Raw genomic sequence first — 17,854 nt, 5'->3', positions numbered from 1 at the left:
TATTTGCCTGATCATTATACCCCAAGTTGTCAGTCAAACTTTAGATTGTGATTAAGTTTTTGCAAATTTAAATGCCTAATCATGAATGAGGCCATTCATATTAGTTATGAAAACACACAAATTGATTGCCAACATTTTATCATATAATATAAAATTAAGCAATAATTGCCTGATTAATCTTGATTTGATTGCCAATAGTGGTTGAATTAATTGACAAGAAAACTGTGATGTGTCCACATATGGTAGTGATATGCCCACATATGGTAGTGATATGAAATTATCATGTCCATATATGGGCACATCACATTTTTTTGTCACATGTATAAAGATTGGTATTGGAGACAAGGCTTAACTCTAATTATAGTGTGGTAATATGTGATTATGGAATATGATGCAGTTACTGATTCCACTTATTCTATTTCTATATAAAATTCTTAATATATATTATATCTGTTAATATTAATAACTAATATATTGGTATTATCTTTCTTAAAATATTAAAAGGAGAAGATAACAGCACTGATATTTCACTATCAATAACAATGTAAACTTATTGTAAATGTACCCACTTGGTGCATTGACATGGCAATTCTTTACAATACTGTAGGATGGGAAAAGATTAAAGCAAAAAATGAAACTATAAGTTGGAACTTGGCTAGAATTAGAGCTTCGTATAATAAGATCTTAAGCTTTGATTTAAAACTGCTGAATGAGCTAGTAGCAAGCAAGAAATGTGTTGTCCACTGTAGAAATATTTATAACACATAGGCCTTTCTTTGCTTGTACAATACAAGGGCCGTAATCAACTTGTCATTAGGGAGTTGAAGGCGTTATTCTCATAAAGAATTGTTGATAAACAAATTACATGTAAATCACCACTATCATCATTATAATAGCAATTACAACTAACAACACTAATATTCCTAATCTGTACAGAATTTAAACTGTGATAAAATGTTTAGAAAAATAAATGAATTATAATTATGTTGCTTTTATTTTACATTTTATGTCAATAATAATAATTGATGCATTAAAATACCATCACAAATATTTTCTTTAAATTTTGTATTTGTATATGAACAAAAATATTTCTAAAAAGACCCATTTTAGCCCCAAATTACTGACCATAATAGATTATTGACCTAATTAATTACTTTTATTTCATTATAAACAGTCAATATAATTATTTCAGAAATAACTTCTATAAATTTGACTTGATGTTTTCTTGTGAAATTTAATCGATAAACGGCCATTGGAAAAGGCGCAAGTTAATAAATAATGAACGATATCGTACGATTCATATTTCACAATGGTCATCTTACTCAGTGATAATTAACATCTGTAAGAAAAACTTGATTGTTGACAGCCGTTTTTTAGATAACAAAAAGAAAGTTTAAAATCATACATACTAAACAGCAGATTTTCATTATTTATAATAATGTAATTAATAATTTTTAAACTGTTGTTTTTATTATTATTTTGTGTATATTTCAAAATTATCTAAATTGTAAATTTAGTTAAGAAAACTATTTTATAAAAATTTCAAATTAAAAACTAGTTCAATATTTTTTTTATCCATAAATTTATTTCAAAACGAAGTTATTATTTAGAGGTATGATTGTTTTCTCTTCATTGTAAAATGAATACTAAGAGTTGGTTTTCCTTTGAGCAGCCAATTGGTTTTATAAATACTTAAAGTCAACACAAATCATCTAAACTCTATTCTGATAAACTTGTATATAAAGTCACGCATCTCTCACAGGGCCACTTTTTACTAATGATGCTGAACTAATATGCTTGAACTAAAAAAAACCTTTGATAATTATATGCAATTACAACAGTCATATAAAAGGAGTTATAACAAAGACAAATTAACATCTCTGGGAGTTGCTTGTTGCATAATTTTTACATCAATCAGATCCTAAATGAAGGCATTTAAAAATCAAAGCCAGTTTTTCGGCAGAGACCCTAATTTGATGACTAGCAAAATGAGCCAACAGTAAGGCTTCTGGCTCATTTACCATTCAACGCATACAAAGCTAGGCCATTAGAGGCCGAGTTAACAGCTCCCAACCAATTTGCAAACCTGGAATGAGACCCTTCGGACCGACGTTTAAATCTCCCTTGTGTGACATGCGCTTATGCCTTCAATAAGAATAATGGAGATTTTGCTATGCCTGGCTAGTTAAGGCCACTGTGGAGATCATTATCCACAATTCTATCTTCTAGAATTCAATGGCTGTGCACTTTAGATTGTTTCAGTTACCAATCAATTTAAAACATTTTAGGATTGTCATTTACTTTCAATCCACTATCCTTTAGATTGTAATCATTACCTCACTTATTTACTTACTGCGTCAACTTCACATAGTCTTAGTTGAGATGCAACCAAAGAGGTACTACAACTAAGTACTATAAGTGCAATATTAGACAATCATTCTCATGAATTTAATAATTAAATCAGGTTTTGAATGGAGATTAATTGTCTTGTAAATTACAACTGATTTTATATAGTCTCTCATAGGGGAATACAGTAGCAAAATACATAGATACACAGCATAGTTATCAACAGATTGAAACCAACACTAAAATGTCACTATGATCCTGACTAATCCTAACATCTGTTTTGAGTCTAATCTTTTACAAACAGTCAGCCAGCTAAACCTCTCTATTCACACTACAAACTTGCATATAATAATACCATCCATCCACTGTACTATTATTCATCACACAACACAACTCTACACATAACATAAATCAAAGTCTACGGTACATTTAAATAAATTTGTGGATTCTAATTGATTTGTTTTACAATAATCCTTGGTTATGTGTTTTATTTAGTTAAAACCTGTTAGCAATTGTGTACCCAACCAGATGATCACTTGTCAATTGCCTTCATAACTCCTCTCCTCATCCTGACTAGACTGTCACCGTGTGTGTGGGAGGAGAGGAGGCCTAGCCTACCGAGTTTGCAAGCCTAGGCCTAGCTATGAATAATGATTGACCAGGCCTAGAGACCTAGCTAGGCCTATCTATATGAATAATGATTGACCTTTGGTTTCTTCTTGTCGCTTGGGAAAAAGGAGAACTAACTTGTGTTGACAATTTTAAAACGTTTAATGATAATACAAAACCAAAATATACGCATCCTTCGTGTTCACGGGACGCATAAAAACAACCCAAAAGTTTGTTTTGATGATGACTGATCTTAAGGGTGACTACTTCTTCGCATGCAGCTAAAGTAAAATGACGTCACGTTAAAGCGTGTCGTCACAGAGTCTCATGCATATGCAAAAGAAATGTTTTCTCTCTGCTTCTTGATTGCGCGCTCATGATTTTACAAAATGTTTTCAATAATTCCGATATTGTTCCTGATAACAAAGAAGCAGATTAAATATAGTTTTTTATTTGACCCATTTGGCTTAGATGAGCTAGGATTTAGAGTAGTACCTACGATCACTTATAGGCCTCCATATCCTCCTTCATCGTTACCACCGCGAGGCATCGTGCAGATGTACACAACCCAGCACACTAGCTACACTTCCAACACACCCTAGCTCTAGCTAGGTATAATGCACGTGCGCTGCCACCTAGGCCTAGCCTATTTCGGGTCTCATGCCTTGCAGCATTTGAAAATACATACTAATACTGTACATTATTATTATTTTGTATTCGCACTGGAAGTATCTAGGCGTTAAAATTAAATACATTATATTTATTATCCTCAGCAGTGAAAACAATTATATTTTGTTGTATATGCCATACTGATCAGATTTTAATTGTCAAAAACATGATCGTCACTGTCACTGTGTCAGTCGATGATGGGCTCAGGAGTTTCGATAAATCTCGCGTCGCGCGGCGTGTGTGGTGTGGTGGAAAACACTCTCAGCAAGTTTGCTTCATTAATATGCATGAGACTCTATGACGACACACTTTAACGTGACGTCATTTTACTTTAGCTGCATGCGAAGAAGTAGTCACCGATCTTAAGAAGAGAGGTAAAATAATGTTTGTGTGTTTGTGTTTATTTTCGGGCCGAACCATTTTTCTACCAGGTGGAGAAAGTGTCACTACAACACAACTGGTCGAAATTAATATAATTTCAAAATGTTAATTTATATTATTTAATCGGCATAAATATTTTGAAATATTGTAAAGCATTGTTTGAAAATATTTCACAGTATATCATAGAGTATTTAAATGTTTACGAATATTACAATTTAATGATAGCTAAAGTACACTGTTCTATTGGTTTGATAAAAAGTTTTGCACCGTAGAGGGCCTTTAATACATCACGTGACAATTAACTAATACAAAATATAAAAAGGTTTTCGAAAGTTTAGTATCCTTATTCAATTTTAAAGATGTTAATAATTTTAGAACCTTTAATTGAGACTGGTTTTTTTTTGTATCTTGCGAAAAAAATTAACAAAGCTTTGAACGTTTATAATGTAACACCTATTTCTATCTTAGTTTGCACACAAGAAGATATAAAGTTAATAAACGTGAATTACTATTGGATTTTCTTAGGCGTGAGAAATCATGCATACTATGATTCAAAAATCTAAAATAACCTGGCAACACTTACTTGTTTCGTCATAGAATCAATCAGCCGTACGTATATATCTTGTACTGAACGTACTCCTGAAAAATATGATTTTCATTTTAATAGTTGTTATGTGTTACGTTACACCATATAGCACATAACATAAGCATATTTTTTGTAAACAAGAGGTGTTGGAATATTTATTTTAATAATTGTTATAATTATCTTGACATTGGTCCGTAGTGTTTTTATTTTAGTTAAATACTATCGGACGAACTCGTTATCACCATGTCATCTTCATTCGACGTCATCAGTTCGTTAATCAATATCGTCGACGTCGTAACCATCCTGATTGCAAATTTCGTTCTTTTGCGTGTCGTCTTTTCCGTACCACCATTATCGTCGCAATTGGTTTTAGACAAATGCTAATGGCCGCTAAAATCCATTATTTTTATAATTTAAACCACATATCGGAATTTTTTTAATTATTTGTTTAATGTAAATTACGAATCTAAGTTTGAAGACCCATTAATATCAGTAAACACACGCATGCTCAGATAAGCTAAGCCTAAGGACATTATTTTCATATTAGTATTTTTCTTTACAGTTACGATTACTCCCGAGGAATGAATGGCAACGTACACGGCTTATAGACACTACTGAGGTCGAGATAGAACCGAAGGCGCTGACACTGAAACCCGTAATTAATCCACTAATACATAATTGCCAAATAAATTACAACAGCAAAGGCATGATATAAACGTAAACAGATAGGTTTTTTTTATTGTTCAAAGAATTATTTACATTGTTTATTTTAATACCGTATGTTAGAGAACCTTTTAACCATAAAAAAACGAAATATTAAACAATCCGATCACAACACATTTGTCTTTATTGTTTATGCGGTCAAATTATGTTTAATCAATCGTTTAAATATTTTAATATGATAATAAATAAATAATACATTTCAGGTTTAAAAAAAATATATATATAATATAATATAATTTAAGAAACGAAACGAAAATTACGAAGTGATAAAAATATTTTAAGCGCGTTCTAAAGTAGTTGTACAAATATTGGAACGCGCACGTACTGAAGTAGTTGTACAAATATTGGAACGCGCGCGTAAAATACGATGTGGTTTCATCAATGACAATGTTTAACATTACATCGTGCATTAACATTAAACGAAAATAAACAATGAAATATAATTTATACGGTACCTAATCAAATATAAATACATTGTTTCGTCTGACCGGTCGCGTCTTACCAATGATACCGAATATTAACCGATAATAACATGGTCAACAAGAAGTCAGAGAGGACACCGTTTTTACTTTCCGAAATTGTAGATTTATATCGTTTATTTCACGAAGAAAAAGCATGGGATTAAATGTGACCCGGCAATCAGACATTTTAAAATGTAAATGGTCTATTTGCATCTAAATAATTAGCATAACAACATTACGATAGAACTATTAACTACAGTCTGAATACATGTCGTAAAGAGTGTTGAGTATTGGAGACCGTCGCGTACTAATCTGATTTGGTGTCTTGTCGAATGCAACCGCGTAATTTGGCTTTAACTGAATAAACATACCGTTGTCGCTTTATTGGATTTCGCTTATTTCATAAACTTAGAAGAAACTGTGAAATCTAACGAACTGTCTGCGTGTCGACACCATTGAATCATAATCGAATGGCTACCGAGCTGATAAAATATGTACGCCCGGGTATACAACGTGAAACCAATATGATTTATCCGGGGAGATCACTGGATATACTCACAAAATGAAATTATGACCATTTATGACGATTCTTATTAGCACTATAACTTAATTTTATATCAACTAATTATTATTATATATTACATTTAATATCTAGGAACTTAGGCATAATTAATAATATCATAAGGCTCTCATCAATCGAGTGAGTGTATTGTATTTGGTATAAATAATTTCAATTACCGTGTATAGACTTATGAGTAGCAAACACCATGGTGAAAAAACCTTACCGTCTTGAAGATTTTAAAATAATAAAATTAAAAAACCGGCGGTTATATTCAATAAGGGGAATACCCTTTTTTAAAAAGAGAGATTTCACGCACTCCGATCCAGACCTCCGTAGCTAATAACGAGTTAAAAAGTCATAACATAACACATGCGATAGGCGCGTAGTCTAGTGTGGCGCGCGTATCGAGAAAACGAAATTTCGCTAATGCTATATTTTGATGGTGAAAACGCGTTTTTAACTCTTCTCTGAAATGAGTAGTTTAAATAAACACAATGGACACTGATTGGTCGGTGCTATTGACCATCATTTGTTTTTTAAATTCCCATGACGAATCAATCATTCTTCCAAACAGCATTATCAATCATTCGTTTAAAATTACACACATATTTCATACATCTTTTAAAACGCACTTTGATATAAATGAAAGGATTTTTTCCGATCTTTTACGCATTTGATTTTCTAACCACTTTGATTTTAATATTCTTAAGTGTTCCATAAGTTACCGAATGTCGTCTTAAAATGAGTATGACGTCATAATTCGTCGGTTTTTTGTTGTTTTTTTTTGACAGCAGCCAATGTCACAACTGTATTTATAATACCACTAACCCGATGCATTTTGTACACGGCATTACATATGGCACCGGTATTTCCACAAAGAGGTATTGTTATCTTTTCTATCTTTTTAACATCATTTTAACTTTCTGCAATAAAGTAACACTTACCACTGTTGTAGAGAAGATGCAATCGATAATGGATACCATTATTTGTCTTTTGATTGTCGGGCTCCTGAAAAATCAAAAAGAAATGTTCAAGCCAAACTGCCGTGAAATTGACCCGCAGGTTTGGACACCCGGGAGGTGAATCTTAACGTAGCGAGAGATGTTTCTGTGTTGTCAGCTGCCTCCGCGGGCATAATACCATCAATACGGTTCAAAAATCATAACTTCTCCAGCTGAATGAACGCATAGTAACTGCTCAAATCTTCTAACTGACGTTTAAAACCTTTTAAGATTTGACTTAACAGGTCTAAAGGGTTGCGCTCTAACATTTAATTGCGCATTTAAACACATGGTTGGCGATTCAGTTATTATTATTCCAATAAAAATAATAAATAACGATTTCAATTATAAATTTTGTTAAGTTAGGTGTGCAAGTGTAGTTGGAGGTAAACTTTTCAGTATTATGACCGCAAGCCAATAGAACCTCCTTGCTGAACTATTTTACGCCTAGGGAGAGCAACTGTATCATTAATTGATACATTTTTTAACAAGAAAACCGTAAAATAAGTCGAAACTGTTTTCAGAGTGCGGTGTTAGGTTTATACGAATTATCCCCCTTAAATGTTTTCTTTTCGAAGTAAATCTTTAATGCATTTGGTCTGTTATCGGGTTTATAATTGGAAATAGCTTCCACTCAAAATAATATCAAAACAGTGTATTTTAATAGCGGGAACTTTTAAAAACCCACAAAGTATAACAGAAGACGTTAGATTAAGTGAACAAAATATAATTGACGGCATTATCAGACAATAGTTGTAATAATCTTTTTGTTTGAATAAACCGTTATGAAAGACAGGAAACAATATTTTGTATGATGAGATAGGCCAAGCCATGTGGTCAAGATAGATTGTGACCAAATCCCCCTCCTGCACGCGCTACTTGCGGCGGCGTTTGACCGAAAATACAATTTTATGTAATTTGTTTTTCTATGGATGTTATTCAAATTAAATTAATAGCTGACGCGTGTCGTTAAAGACAAGGTTTAAATGATTATTGTTATATTATAAAATGTACAATGGTACAGTAACAAGGAAAGATAGACCCACATTTTTCAAATCGTTTAGTTTATTGAGGAAAACACGGACTATAATCTATGGAACGAAATTAAAAGCAGGTTTACTGGGTACGTTTTATTGGACCTCGTTACCGTTCAATCTGATACGGAGGAACAACAAATGTTCCAGTCACTTTTTATGTTCTTTTCGTACCGTCTTAGGGCGTTTGCCTTGCTGCACAAGTAAACATCTCAATCTTAAGCTCTGTCTACACTATCAAACTTGATGTGCTAAAACAAATATGATGTGCCCATGTATGGACATGATGATGTCATATCACTACCAAATTTGGGTATATCACGACCATATTTGGGCACATCACACTTTTTTTTGTTTAATGATGTAGACAGAGCTCTAGAATGTGGAAAAACTTAGTGCACAACATATACTTACTGTATCTTTTTCTATAAAATCTACAAATAATGTTCTTTCTATCTCAACTGGTTGTCCAGCTCTATCATATAGAGCTATCACAAAATGGAAGAAATTACTCTTTCGTAGATTGGTAGGCGGCTGCTTCTCAAAGTGAGCACGTGCTAGGCCACATGTACTGTGAAACAAAACAAAAAAAACAACAAATATTATTTAACAATTCAAGCAATGAAAATATTAAAGTTTATAGCCATTCGTGATTGTGATATTTGGTCAGAGATTATCAGTGAATATATAAACTGTGCTTAGGCAACAACAAATCCATTTGTTTAAATTTAGTCAAAACGTTGTTCTTTTATATTATTGATATATGCCTATATATCATACTTTGTTTATATGCGATGGATTATTATCGACTGATACATCCAGTTACGTTGTTGATCGGTTTCAAATGTTTATGAATTGGACTGACTGAGTATGTATAAACGTAATACAGTAGTAAAATAGAAGGAGATCCCTTTATTTAAGGTTAAAACATAATCAAATCTATGACATTTGAGTAGGCCAAAGTTGCTTTTGTCAAACAATATGGACGTACTGAAAACGATCATACAACCATCCCTCAATGCTCTACAGTTTTACGTGCAAGGTCCTGGTCGGAGCTAGCTCATTTGAGCTACAACAATCAATACATCAGCTGAGAAATAGTTTTTATTTGTATGTATTTGTTGAGAACGATCAAAGCATATTCATCGAAACTTCGAGAAACAGTTCTTTTCTGAACTAATACACGTGGTGTACCGCAAACTTTATATCAACATATGTATTTTTAAATATTTTTGATTGAATAGTTTCAACGCGCGCGTCGAATTCATGTCATCGTCACCACCTATGACACACAGTATTGTGCACCACGGTCAAGTAGTACGTGGCTTAAATTAGTATTTAAAAGTTTACTTAACGCGACCATAATTATGTTTACGGTTCTAAACGGTCGGATTTACGAGACCAAACCAATGGTAACGGAGTCCTAAAATGTTTTCTTAGTACATTAATGTTATCTTTACTTCCTGGTGTAAGTCTGGGTTTGTAACCTTCTTTGTAGCCTTGGTTACAAGTTACTGTAATCAAGGATGGACGGTTTATGCTCCCATATAACATCAACGGTTTACCGACATTCCAAAATTCATTTCCGTTTTGCTTCAATGGAAATGTAGGTAAAAATGATTTCACATTACGATGATTTAATGTGTTTTTGCTTTCGAAAAAAGTTACGGTCTGATAAACTTTTGCGATCAAAAGAAATTTATGGGTCAGTTTCATAATGCGAGGATGAAAATATCGCATTTATGGGTTGAATTTGAAGTTAGTAAATTCAAAATCAAATAAATATTATATTATGTCGGTAACAAAAGTGGTTGGGTCTCAATTTAGATTTGACTAAAATTAAATCAACAAAGAGATGAAGAAAGAACAACACCAGGTTTAAAATTATTCCAGTGTTTGGAAAGATTATTTCAATTGTATAAGATACTATTCATTTTTAAATAAGTTCACGAAGTTAAGAACATTGTATCAATCAAGAACTAACTTTGTTATCATTTAAGAACATTGGAAGAGAGGCAACATTTGAGAAATTTTCAGTTACATGGGTGTTGTTTTTGTCGCAAGGATAAAACGATCCAATTAAACAATAGGTTAGAAAACCATGGCAACCGGAGGAATAATTGACAAACATTGATAAAAAAGAAGAAATTGCTTACGCCGCCGCTTTCCAAATACGTCTTATGGGACCAAGTTGATCAATCAAAATCTTATAAATCAGAATAAATGATGATTAATGTTGAATTAAGAATGTCGAAGGCTACATTACAACACCTGACATGTCGGGTAAACTCTTGTCGTATTATTCGTTGAATAGTACTAGCAACAGAACCCTTTAAATACATCCCTTTTTTATGAGGTACTTTTAATATAGGTTCTGTATTGATGAAAATGACATAACACGCTATACATTGGACTTGACATTCTACGAGAAACTTAAAAGAAAAGGTACCGACACACTTGAATGTTCCATTATTTTGTTTTGGTGTTTTTTTTCGTACTAATAATTGATAATTGAAGTTCGTTTACTGTAAGAAGCAAACAAATAAAAGTTAAATTTGTAAATAAAGTCAAGTTTTGGAAAAAGGAAAACCTTATTTATTAGAACGGGCGGATTATTGTTTTAATTTAACAAAAACGTATCAACGTATAACAATTGTTTCAAATATATCCAATCAGATTCTATCCGATATTTTAGCGACTAAAATATGATATTGTTAAATGCAGATCTTCGTCTATAATAATGGCCTATTTTAGTTCTTTTACTCTTTTTATTACAGACTGTTAAATATAGGGCCTAAAATTTACATAACTTAGGCCCAAATATTGTTTGTTATGACATAGGCCTAAATGGCTACATAATGTAATAATGTTAGGCGTGCTGAAAATGAATTAAAAAAAAGAAATTTAGTAATAATTTACGGTACCGTACCGTACTCAATAACAACCGAGTCGTATTTATAGTATTTTATACAGTCGTACATTTATCCATATACTTTTTAATGGTATATGAATAAAAAGTACATTGAACATTGCTAGGAGTGCGTACGTAATAATCATGAGCCTTAAAAGAATTGCACTTACATATATATATATATAAGTATTCTATAAATAGTATTTTAACGTACAAACACTTAAATCCTATTATTAGCTTCTTCTCTTATATTCGTCTATACTATCGGCGTGAAAAAAAATCGTTACCGGCTAATTTGTATGCAACGATGTACCAAATAGGCATTACTTTGTATTTGATTTAGTGGTGGACATCAATAAATAAATCTAGATATACTAACACAATCAAATGTACGCGCGCGTACAAAAAGCATTGTCATTATTGTCCACGTTTGTACGCGCGCGTACATAAGCATTGTCAGTATTATCCACGTTTATACGCGCGCGTACAAAAGCATTGCCATTATCATAAACGTTTGTACGCGTGCGTCCATGTTTCCACAATCGAAATCATAGAATAATATATTTAATATTCAATAATATGGTTTATTATGACATTAATATAATTGTCTATATACAATTTAATCATGTGATCTAATTAATTTCCCCGTGTCAATATTTTAGCACTGTGTGTTCTTTAGTAGACAAAGACAATTACAGTGCACCATAGGCCAAGATATATCGAAAGCACGGCATTTTGTTTCAGCGTTCAGAAATTATTATAACAGGTCACAACGCTAGCTGTTCGTGTTCATAACGACAATTTTTAGTGTGTATCTCAGCCTGTTCTAAAACATGCTAGGCCAACCGCGTGCGAATATTCAGTCATATAATAGCGCCTGGAAAACGTGTCGAGCCCCGGGCCAGATACAAACGTCTGCCATTATTATACACATTACTACTATGAGAGACATTTCTGTAAATATCATTTTTGGCCAGACGGTACGAGCAATTATACTATTATATGAACTTGTAGTAACAGTCACTGCACATGTGTCTAATAAAAATATAAAATGCTATTTCGAGCGATATTTACAATCATTTTAGTCGAATACAAAATCACAGTAGTAGTAAAACGAATCATCAAAACAACGGTCATACTGTAACCATTACCAGTATTAAATGATAAAAGATCAAATCATATTTTAAAATATTACTTTATCAATCATCTGCGCCATTTAATTATAGTAATTTCTTTTATAGACCTACTTCAATAAGTAAGTCTTTTTAGTCGACATAAGTATGAATTCGTGTGATATTTAAACGTTGCATTTGAACAAATACTAACTCCAATTCCAGTTAAGTCTACCCTAGGCCTATATTAATGTTTAGATTCGATTTCATTCATTTCATTATTACTTCGTATGTAATTATATTTACAGGCTATATATAAGTTTTTAGTATTAGTAAAATACTGACAATTAGGTATGGGCTATATAATGATAGGCCTATCAAACATTACCGTATTGTAACCTGTAACGTTCTACAAAAATATAATTATTAATATCATTGGGAATATAAATATATTGCATGCACTCCTGAAATTGTAAGTATTTTATGTAAATGTGTACATCATAAATGTGTTGTTTAAAAAAAGTATGTGTATATATTTATATCATACATATTTACATTAAAGACAGTTTTCCTTGTCAGGGTAAAACTGTCTCTCAACCATTTTAGTACGCGATGTGTCAATGTGTAGACATTTAGCCTCAATAAATCTTTATCATTAATAATTAAGGATTGCGAAAATGAATATTCTATAGACTCTTGAAAGGCCTCAATTGCGTTCTTTCAATTCCTCGACAATTACCGAACACAAACTGACGAGAATAAATAACATTCTTTAGAAAATTAAATAAAAAACAGATACATTTAAATTTAAGTCATGTCAACTATTTTAGTTTACCTATAGTAATGTAATATACATTTGACATTCGACAAGAACCTCTTATATAATAGTTATCTTGCTTAATGAATGATTCCGTACCTTTTAACGTAGACAATTCTTGTGGGATTTTGCGTTTTGTTTTTTAGTATGTTAAATGCTCAACGTATATGCGACATCTCCTTAAAGTTGAGGTGTTGGTAGATATTTGCAACAACGCAAACTTATTAATATAATTACCAACAATTTTAGGCCTAATCTAGATAAATTTAAATTGGTGTGTTCCTACTACCTCGACAAATTCTTAACCCGATACAAGTATATTTACTACATACAGGTAGGGGACCAACTGTATTGGTAACATGTTTAACCAATAGGCCTACTTGATTCTAACAGAGTTCCTTATTGTTTACCGAGAAGGATAAGATGACGATAAAGATGATTTTGACGACGATGATGATTATGACATGTATATTAGAGTCCACGACCATATTTATTCAGGTGATGAAGATAATTATAACGATTACAACGAAAATGATGAAAGTTCATATTACTAAAGGAAAGTTTTCCTTGTAACCAGTAATGATAATTAAGATATTAGGCCTATATTGTTGGCAAGACTGATGAAAACAATAATTTATAAATGGTTAAAATGATACGTGATTGAGAAAGATAGTTGACAGCGACTAAAAAATAAACTTAAGAAATAAGATCAGACATGCCGGGCATATGTCTGGTGCCGAATAATTTGATACAATAAATGGTATAAAATAAAGCAGAATGAATACATACATGAATACTAATAATAGTATATAGGCCTAACTTTATAACGAAAGAACATAGATAGGCCTAATTAGACAAATATAGATGCATTTTCTAGGGTTTAGCTTCAGACAGCGGAATAGTGATCAATCGGGCTGCAAAGAATATTAAATCAACTTAATTGCGTTTATACGTGTATTACCGAAATTATTCATTATAGTCACTATTGTTTTGACTGCTAATATATGTTCTAGTTTTCGATAGATTAAACCGATTGGGAATATTATTTATACAGTCAGGTATAATGGTACAGTTTATAGGAAAAGTCGTAATGCTACAAAAACATGTGTTTATTCTAGGCACATGCAATACCTTACCTTGCCGAGTTTACTCACGAGTAGAACGGCTATATTACGTGGAACGACTAAATTCACCGATGTAAACAAACCGATAGTACGACGTACATTACCTTGCTTACTCATGTGCCTCCGGGAACATAGACATTTCAATGCAATATTTTTTAACATATTTTCTGTTTTTTTAAATGCGATATTTTGTTGTATAGCGATTGATTCTCGTATGGAGTGTTATGTAACGAATATAATCGCGGTGTCCTAATATCGAGTCGAGCAAATAGTAAGGGAATTGGGATGCGGCAGATGACACAGAAATTGATTTTACTGCGACTGATGGCAGATCCCAAGAGCAATAGCTAGGCTACCGAGAAAACAAACGTTATACACGTTGTTGAGAATATAGCTAACATTTGATTAAAAGACCATAGAGGCCTATTATTGTTACCTTGCGCCCTGATCCACCATTGTATTTGGCTGCATCCAGCTACGTACTGCAGGGTCTAGCTGAGGTGTCCCGGTGGGTTCCTCTTTCAGGGTAGTTGCACCTCGTGTTAGACACTCTTGAATTCCGAACATAAAGCCCAAGTGGATTGGTATAACAATATTAATGAGATAATAAAAAATACTGCAAAAATGCTTTCTTTACTATTTCGTATCCTTGGTTGTTTTACACACCGCAAGGGCCACTTGTTTTGTAATCAAATATTATGAGACAGGTCGTTGTATCCCTGATGATTCGCGATTGATGATGAAACAAGCCTTCAAGTAGTGCAAAAAGAAATAGTATATCCTGTCCAATACAGATGAAGTTGTTCGCACCTTGCCGACTTAGTGCCACAAACCAGGTACTTTCTCAACAATTTCAAGTCACAAACTGGAAGAAGTACAGGGATGTCGCGTTGGATGTTATAAGAACGAATTATAACATTGTGTGGAAACAAGGCAGTCAACAGAATGGAAGAAAGCTAGTGAAAATTGAGGAAGCACTTGTCGATTTTTTTCGTCACGCTTAGTGGTTGGTACTACAAGGCGTCCGGGCTGCTCCGAACACCGTTACAGTGTTGTTAAAGCTAAGTCCATAGAATTCGAAATAAAGTTCGTATGCGTTCAGGTATAGTTAAACGCGCGTCGCATCTCCCTAGTAGCAGAAAATAAGCAACCGCGACTCTCTCGGGGGCGCCTTTTGTTCAAATGAAGAGCCTGTCGGAGTGCTTTCCCTAAGGAATACAACCTCCCGAAAGGGTCTCGCCTCACAAGCTCCTACGGACATGCCCTTGACAGCAACGAAGCTAATTATGGGCATTGCTCCGCCCACTTCACCATATGCGGAAGACGGAGTGAACTGTACACATCAGTGAGCCAATCAGCGTCGGCCTCTCGTGCCCTTCCAATCGGCTTGTTCGAGGGGTTGTCTGTAGTAGTGTCACTTTTATATTTGATTGATTACTTGTCGAGTGTCGTTAAGAAGTTACGTATAGAGGTAAGTATCCAATACACGCTTGTCTAACGCAACATCCGGGGACTTTGTACACGATTAATCCATCCCCCAAATAAACCGAACAATCAACAGAAGGACAAAACAAACAAAAGTTGACTTACGACTAAAGTGACACTTTTGTTTTAGTCTCACTTCGAAACTAGTAGTCAACCGAGTGACAAGTTCTATTATTTGGTTTAGGCCACTCGTCAAAACATAAACAATTTGTATTTAAACTGTTTACAATACGTTTGAACAAGGTATACGTGAACATTGTTATAGGCCTATATATTGTAGCATAACTGTTATTCTTTTTCTAACTACAATCAATGTATTTTGAGTGCATTGTGATGATATTCAATGTATAACCATGGAATAATCTTTAGTCTATAAACGTTTTTTTTTTGCTCAAGTATAAATTCTTTTACTTAAAGATTGTCCGCTGAAAAAAAATGTTTGTGTGTTGATATTATAGTTCCATGGTTGAATGTTATTGTAACATAAATAGTTATTCTCTTTGATCAAAAATTGGAAAGAAATAAAATATGGAAAAACTGTAGGCCTAACTTAAAGAAATACTAATAGTCAAATTGTCTTTTTTTTAAACAATAGTTTTTGGTTAAATATCTAACAGTTTTTAAAAATATTTTGGGTTACAATATAATACAATTTAATTATTGACTAGTGTTGCCCGAAAGCTCTACTAATTTGTCAAGCTGTTTTGATTTTTTGCTTATTTTACATTGTATCTCCATTGAGATCCAGCCACTGATAGCCACATCATTGTCTTTTTGTCAGTTCTTATTTTATTTGTATCTCCATTGAGATCCAGCCACTGATACCCACAGCATTGTCAGTGCTTATTTTATTTGTATCTCCATTGAGATCCAGCCACTGATACCCACAGCATTGTCATTTTGTATCTCCATTGAGATCCAGCCACTGATAGCCACATCATTGTCTTCTTTTCACTAATTTTCCTTTGGATTTGTTTAATAATTGGTGATATAAAATAATAATTATGTTATATCACCAATACTTAAATAATTATTTTATATACACAATACAATATGACTTAAAATTATCTTTTAGTCGAAAAGTGTTACTTTTTATTATGAAATATGGCGCATTGGTGTCTAAGCTCTTGATCAGACTGTTATCTAAAGTACAGTTAACTTACAGTGGTTTTAGCGATCATAAATTCCCATTAACATTAGTCCTAGGACTAACATTAGTTTTGCATTTAAACAATAATTACGTTCCCATGGATATTCATAATGGAAGCCTAATGCGCATTTTTCGGAAAGTAGTATATAGGCCTACTGTACTGTATTTAGAAAATGGTATAAAGGATACCGTATATTGTCGGCCTTATGGTATAGCCTATATTATACAAATTCAATTTCCAAACAAATAAATAGAACATTCTGTACAAAATAATAATATTTATTAAATGTATTTATTTTATTTATTTATTCTTTATACTGGGAGACTCTTCTCCCAGAGGGCCCAGTGTATAATGATGAGTTTGTGTCAACAAATTAAAATGAATTTAACCATATACAGTAATATATTTGTATTTTAAGTTATACATTTAGAATAACATTTTTAAGATATAGGCCCAATATGTTACATCAATGTTGTATCGTGTGAGAGAATTTTTAAAATAGTAATAACTTCTTTAAATGAAGGAATGAAAAATATACATTATGATTCCATTAACGATATTCGTCCTATTCTCTGATTAATGTGCTTCCGCATCCCTGCCTTCTGCTAAGTTCTTACTCACGATAAATCAATATTATTTCTCTATAATTGTAGCCTAATTTTACTTAAAGAATTCTGCTCATTTGACGGTCGGGAAATAGGTTTGATGTTAGGTAAAGCGCATCGCGTTTATTACTCCGCCGGGTTTATGTCGGATCCCTCAGGAGTCTTTTCAGTATGCAACCTCATACATGTTAGATATTCCGATATATTTTGCGGGTGCTTTTTTAAAAACATAAATGAAAACTATAATGTTTCTCGTTATGATCTGGGCTTTTTAATC

General features: G+C 32.8%; 1 protein-coding gene across 4 annotated transcripts in view; it reads right to left on the bottom strand.

Moving 5' to 3' along the window:
* LOC140047222 (transcription factor COE3-like) overlaps positions 1-15,602 on the bottom strand; it is a 91,624-nt gene extending 76,022 nt beyond the window's left edge. For all 4 annotated transcript variants that reach the window (XM_072092109.1, XM_072092110.1, XM_072092112.1 and 1 more), the window contains exons 1-4: positions 14,773-15,602; positions 8,787-8,943; positions 7,282-7,345; positions 4,589-4,644 (exon numbers count right to left, since the gene is read on the bottom strand). In XM_072092109.1, the coding sequence (XP_071948210.1) occupies positions 4,589-4,644; positions 7,282-7,345; positions 8,787-8,943; positions 14,773-14,903 (408 nt within the window). In that variant the 5' untranslated portion in view covers positions 14,904-15,602. The remainder of the gene's footprint in view (positions 1-4,588; positions 4,645-7,281; positions 7,346-8,786; positions 8,944-14,772) is intronic.
* Between the last annotated feature and the right edge of the window lie 2,252 nt (positions 15,603-17,854).

This window comes from Antedon mediterranea, chromosome 4 (assembly GCF_964355755.1).
Source record: "Antedon mediterranea chromosome 4, ecAntMedi1.1, whole genome shotgun sequence".
NCBI classification, from domain to species: Eukaryota; Metazoa; Echinodermata; class Crinoidea; order Comatulida; family Antedonidae; genus Antedon; species Antedon mediterranea.
This window is presented reverse-complemented; position numbering and strand designations above follow the sequence as displayed.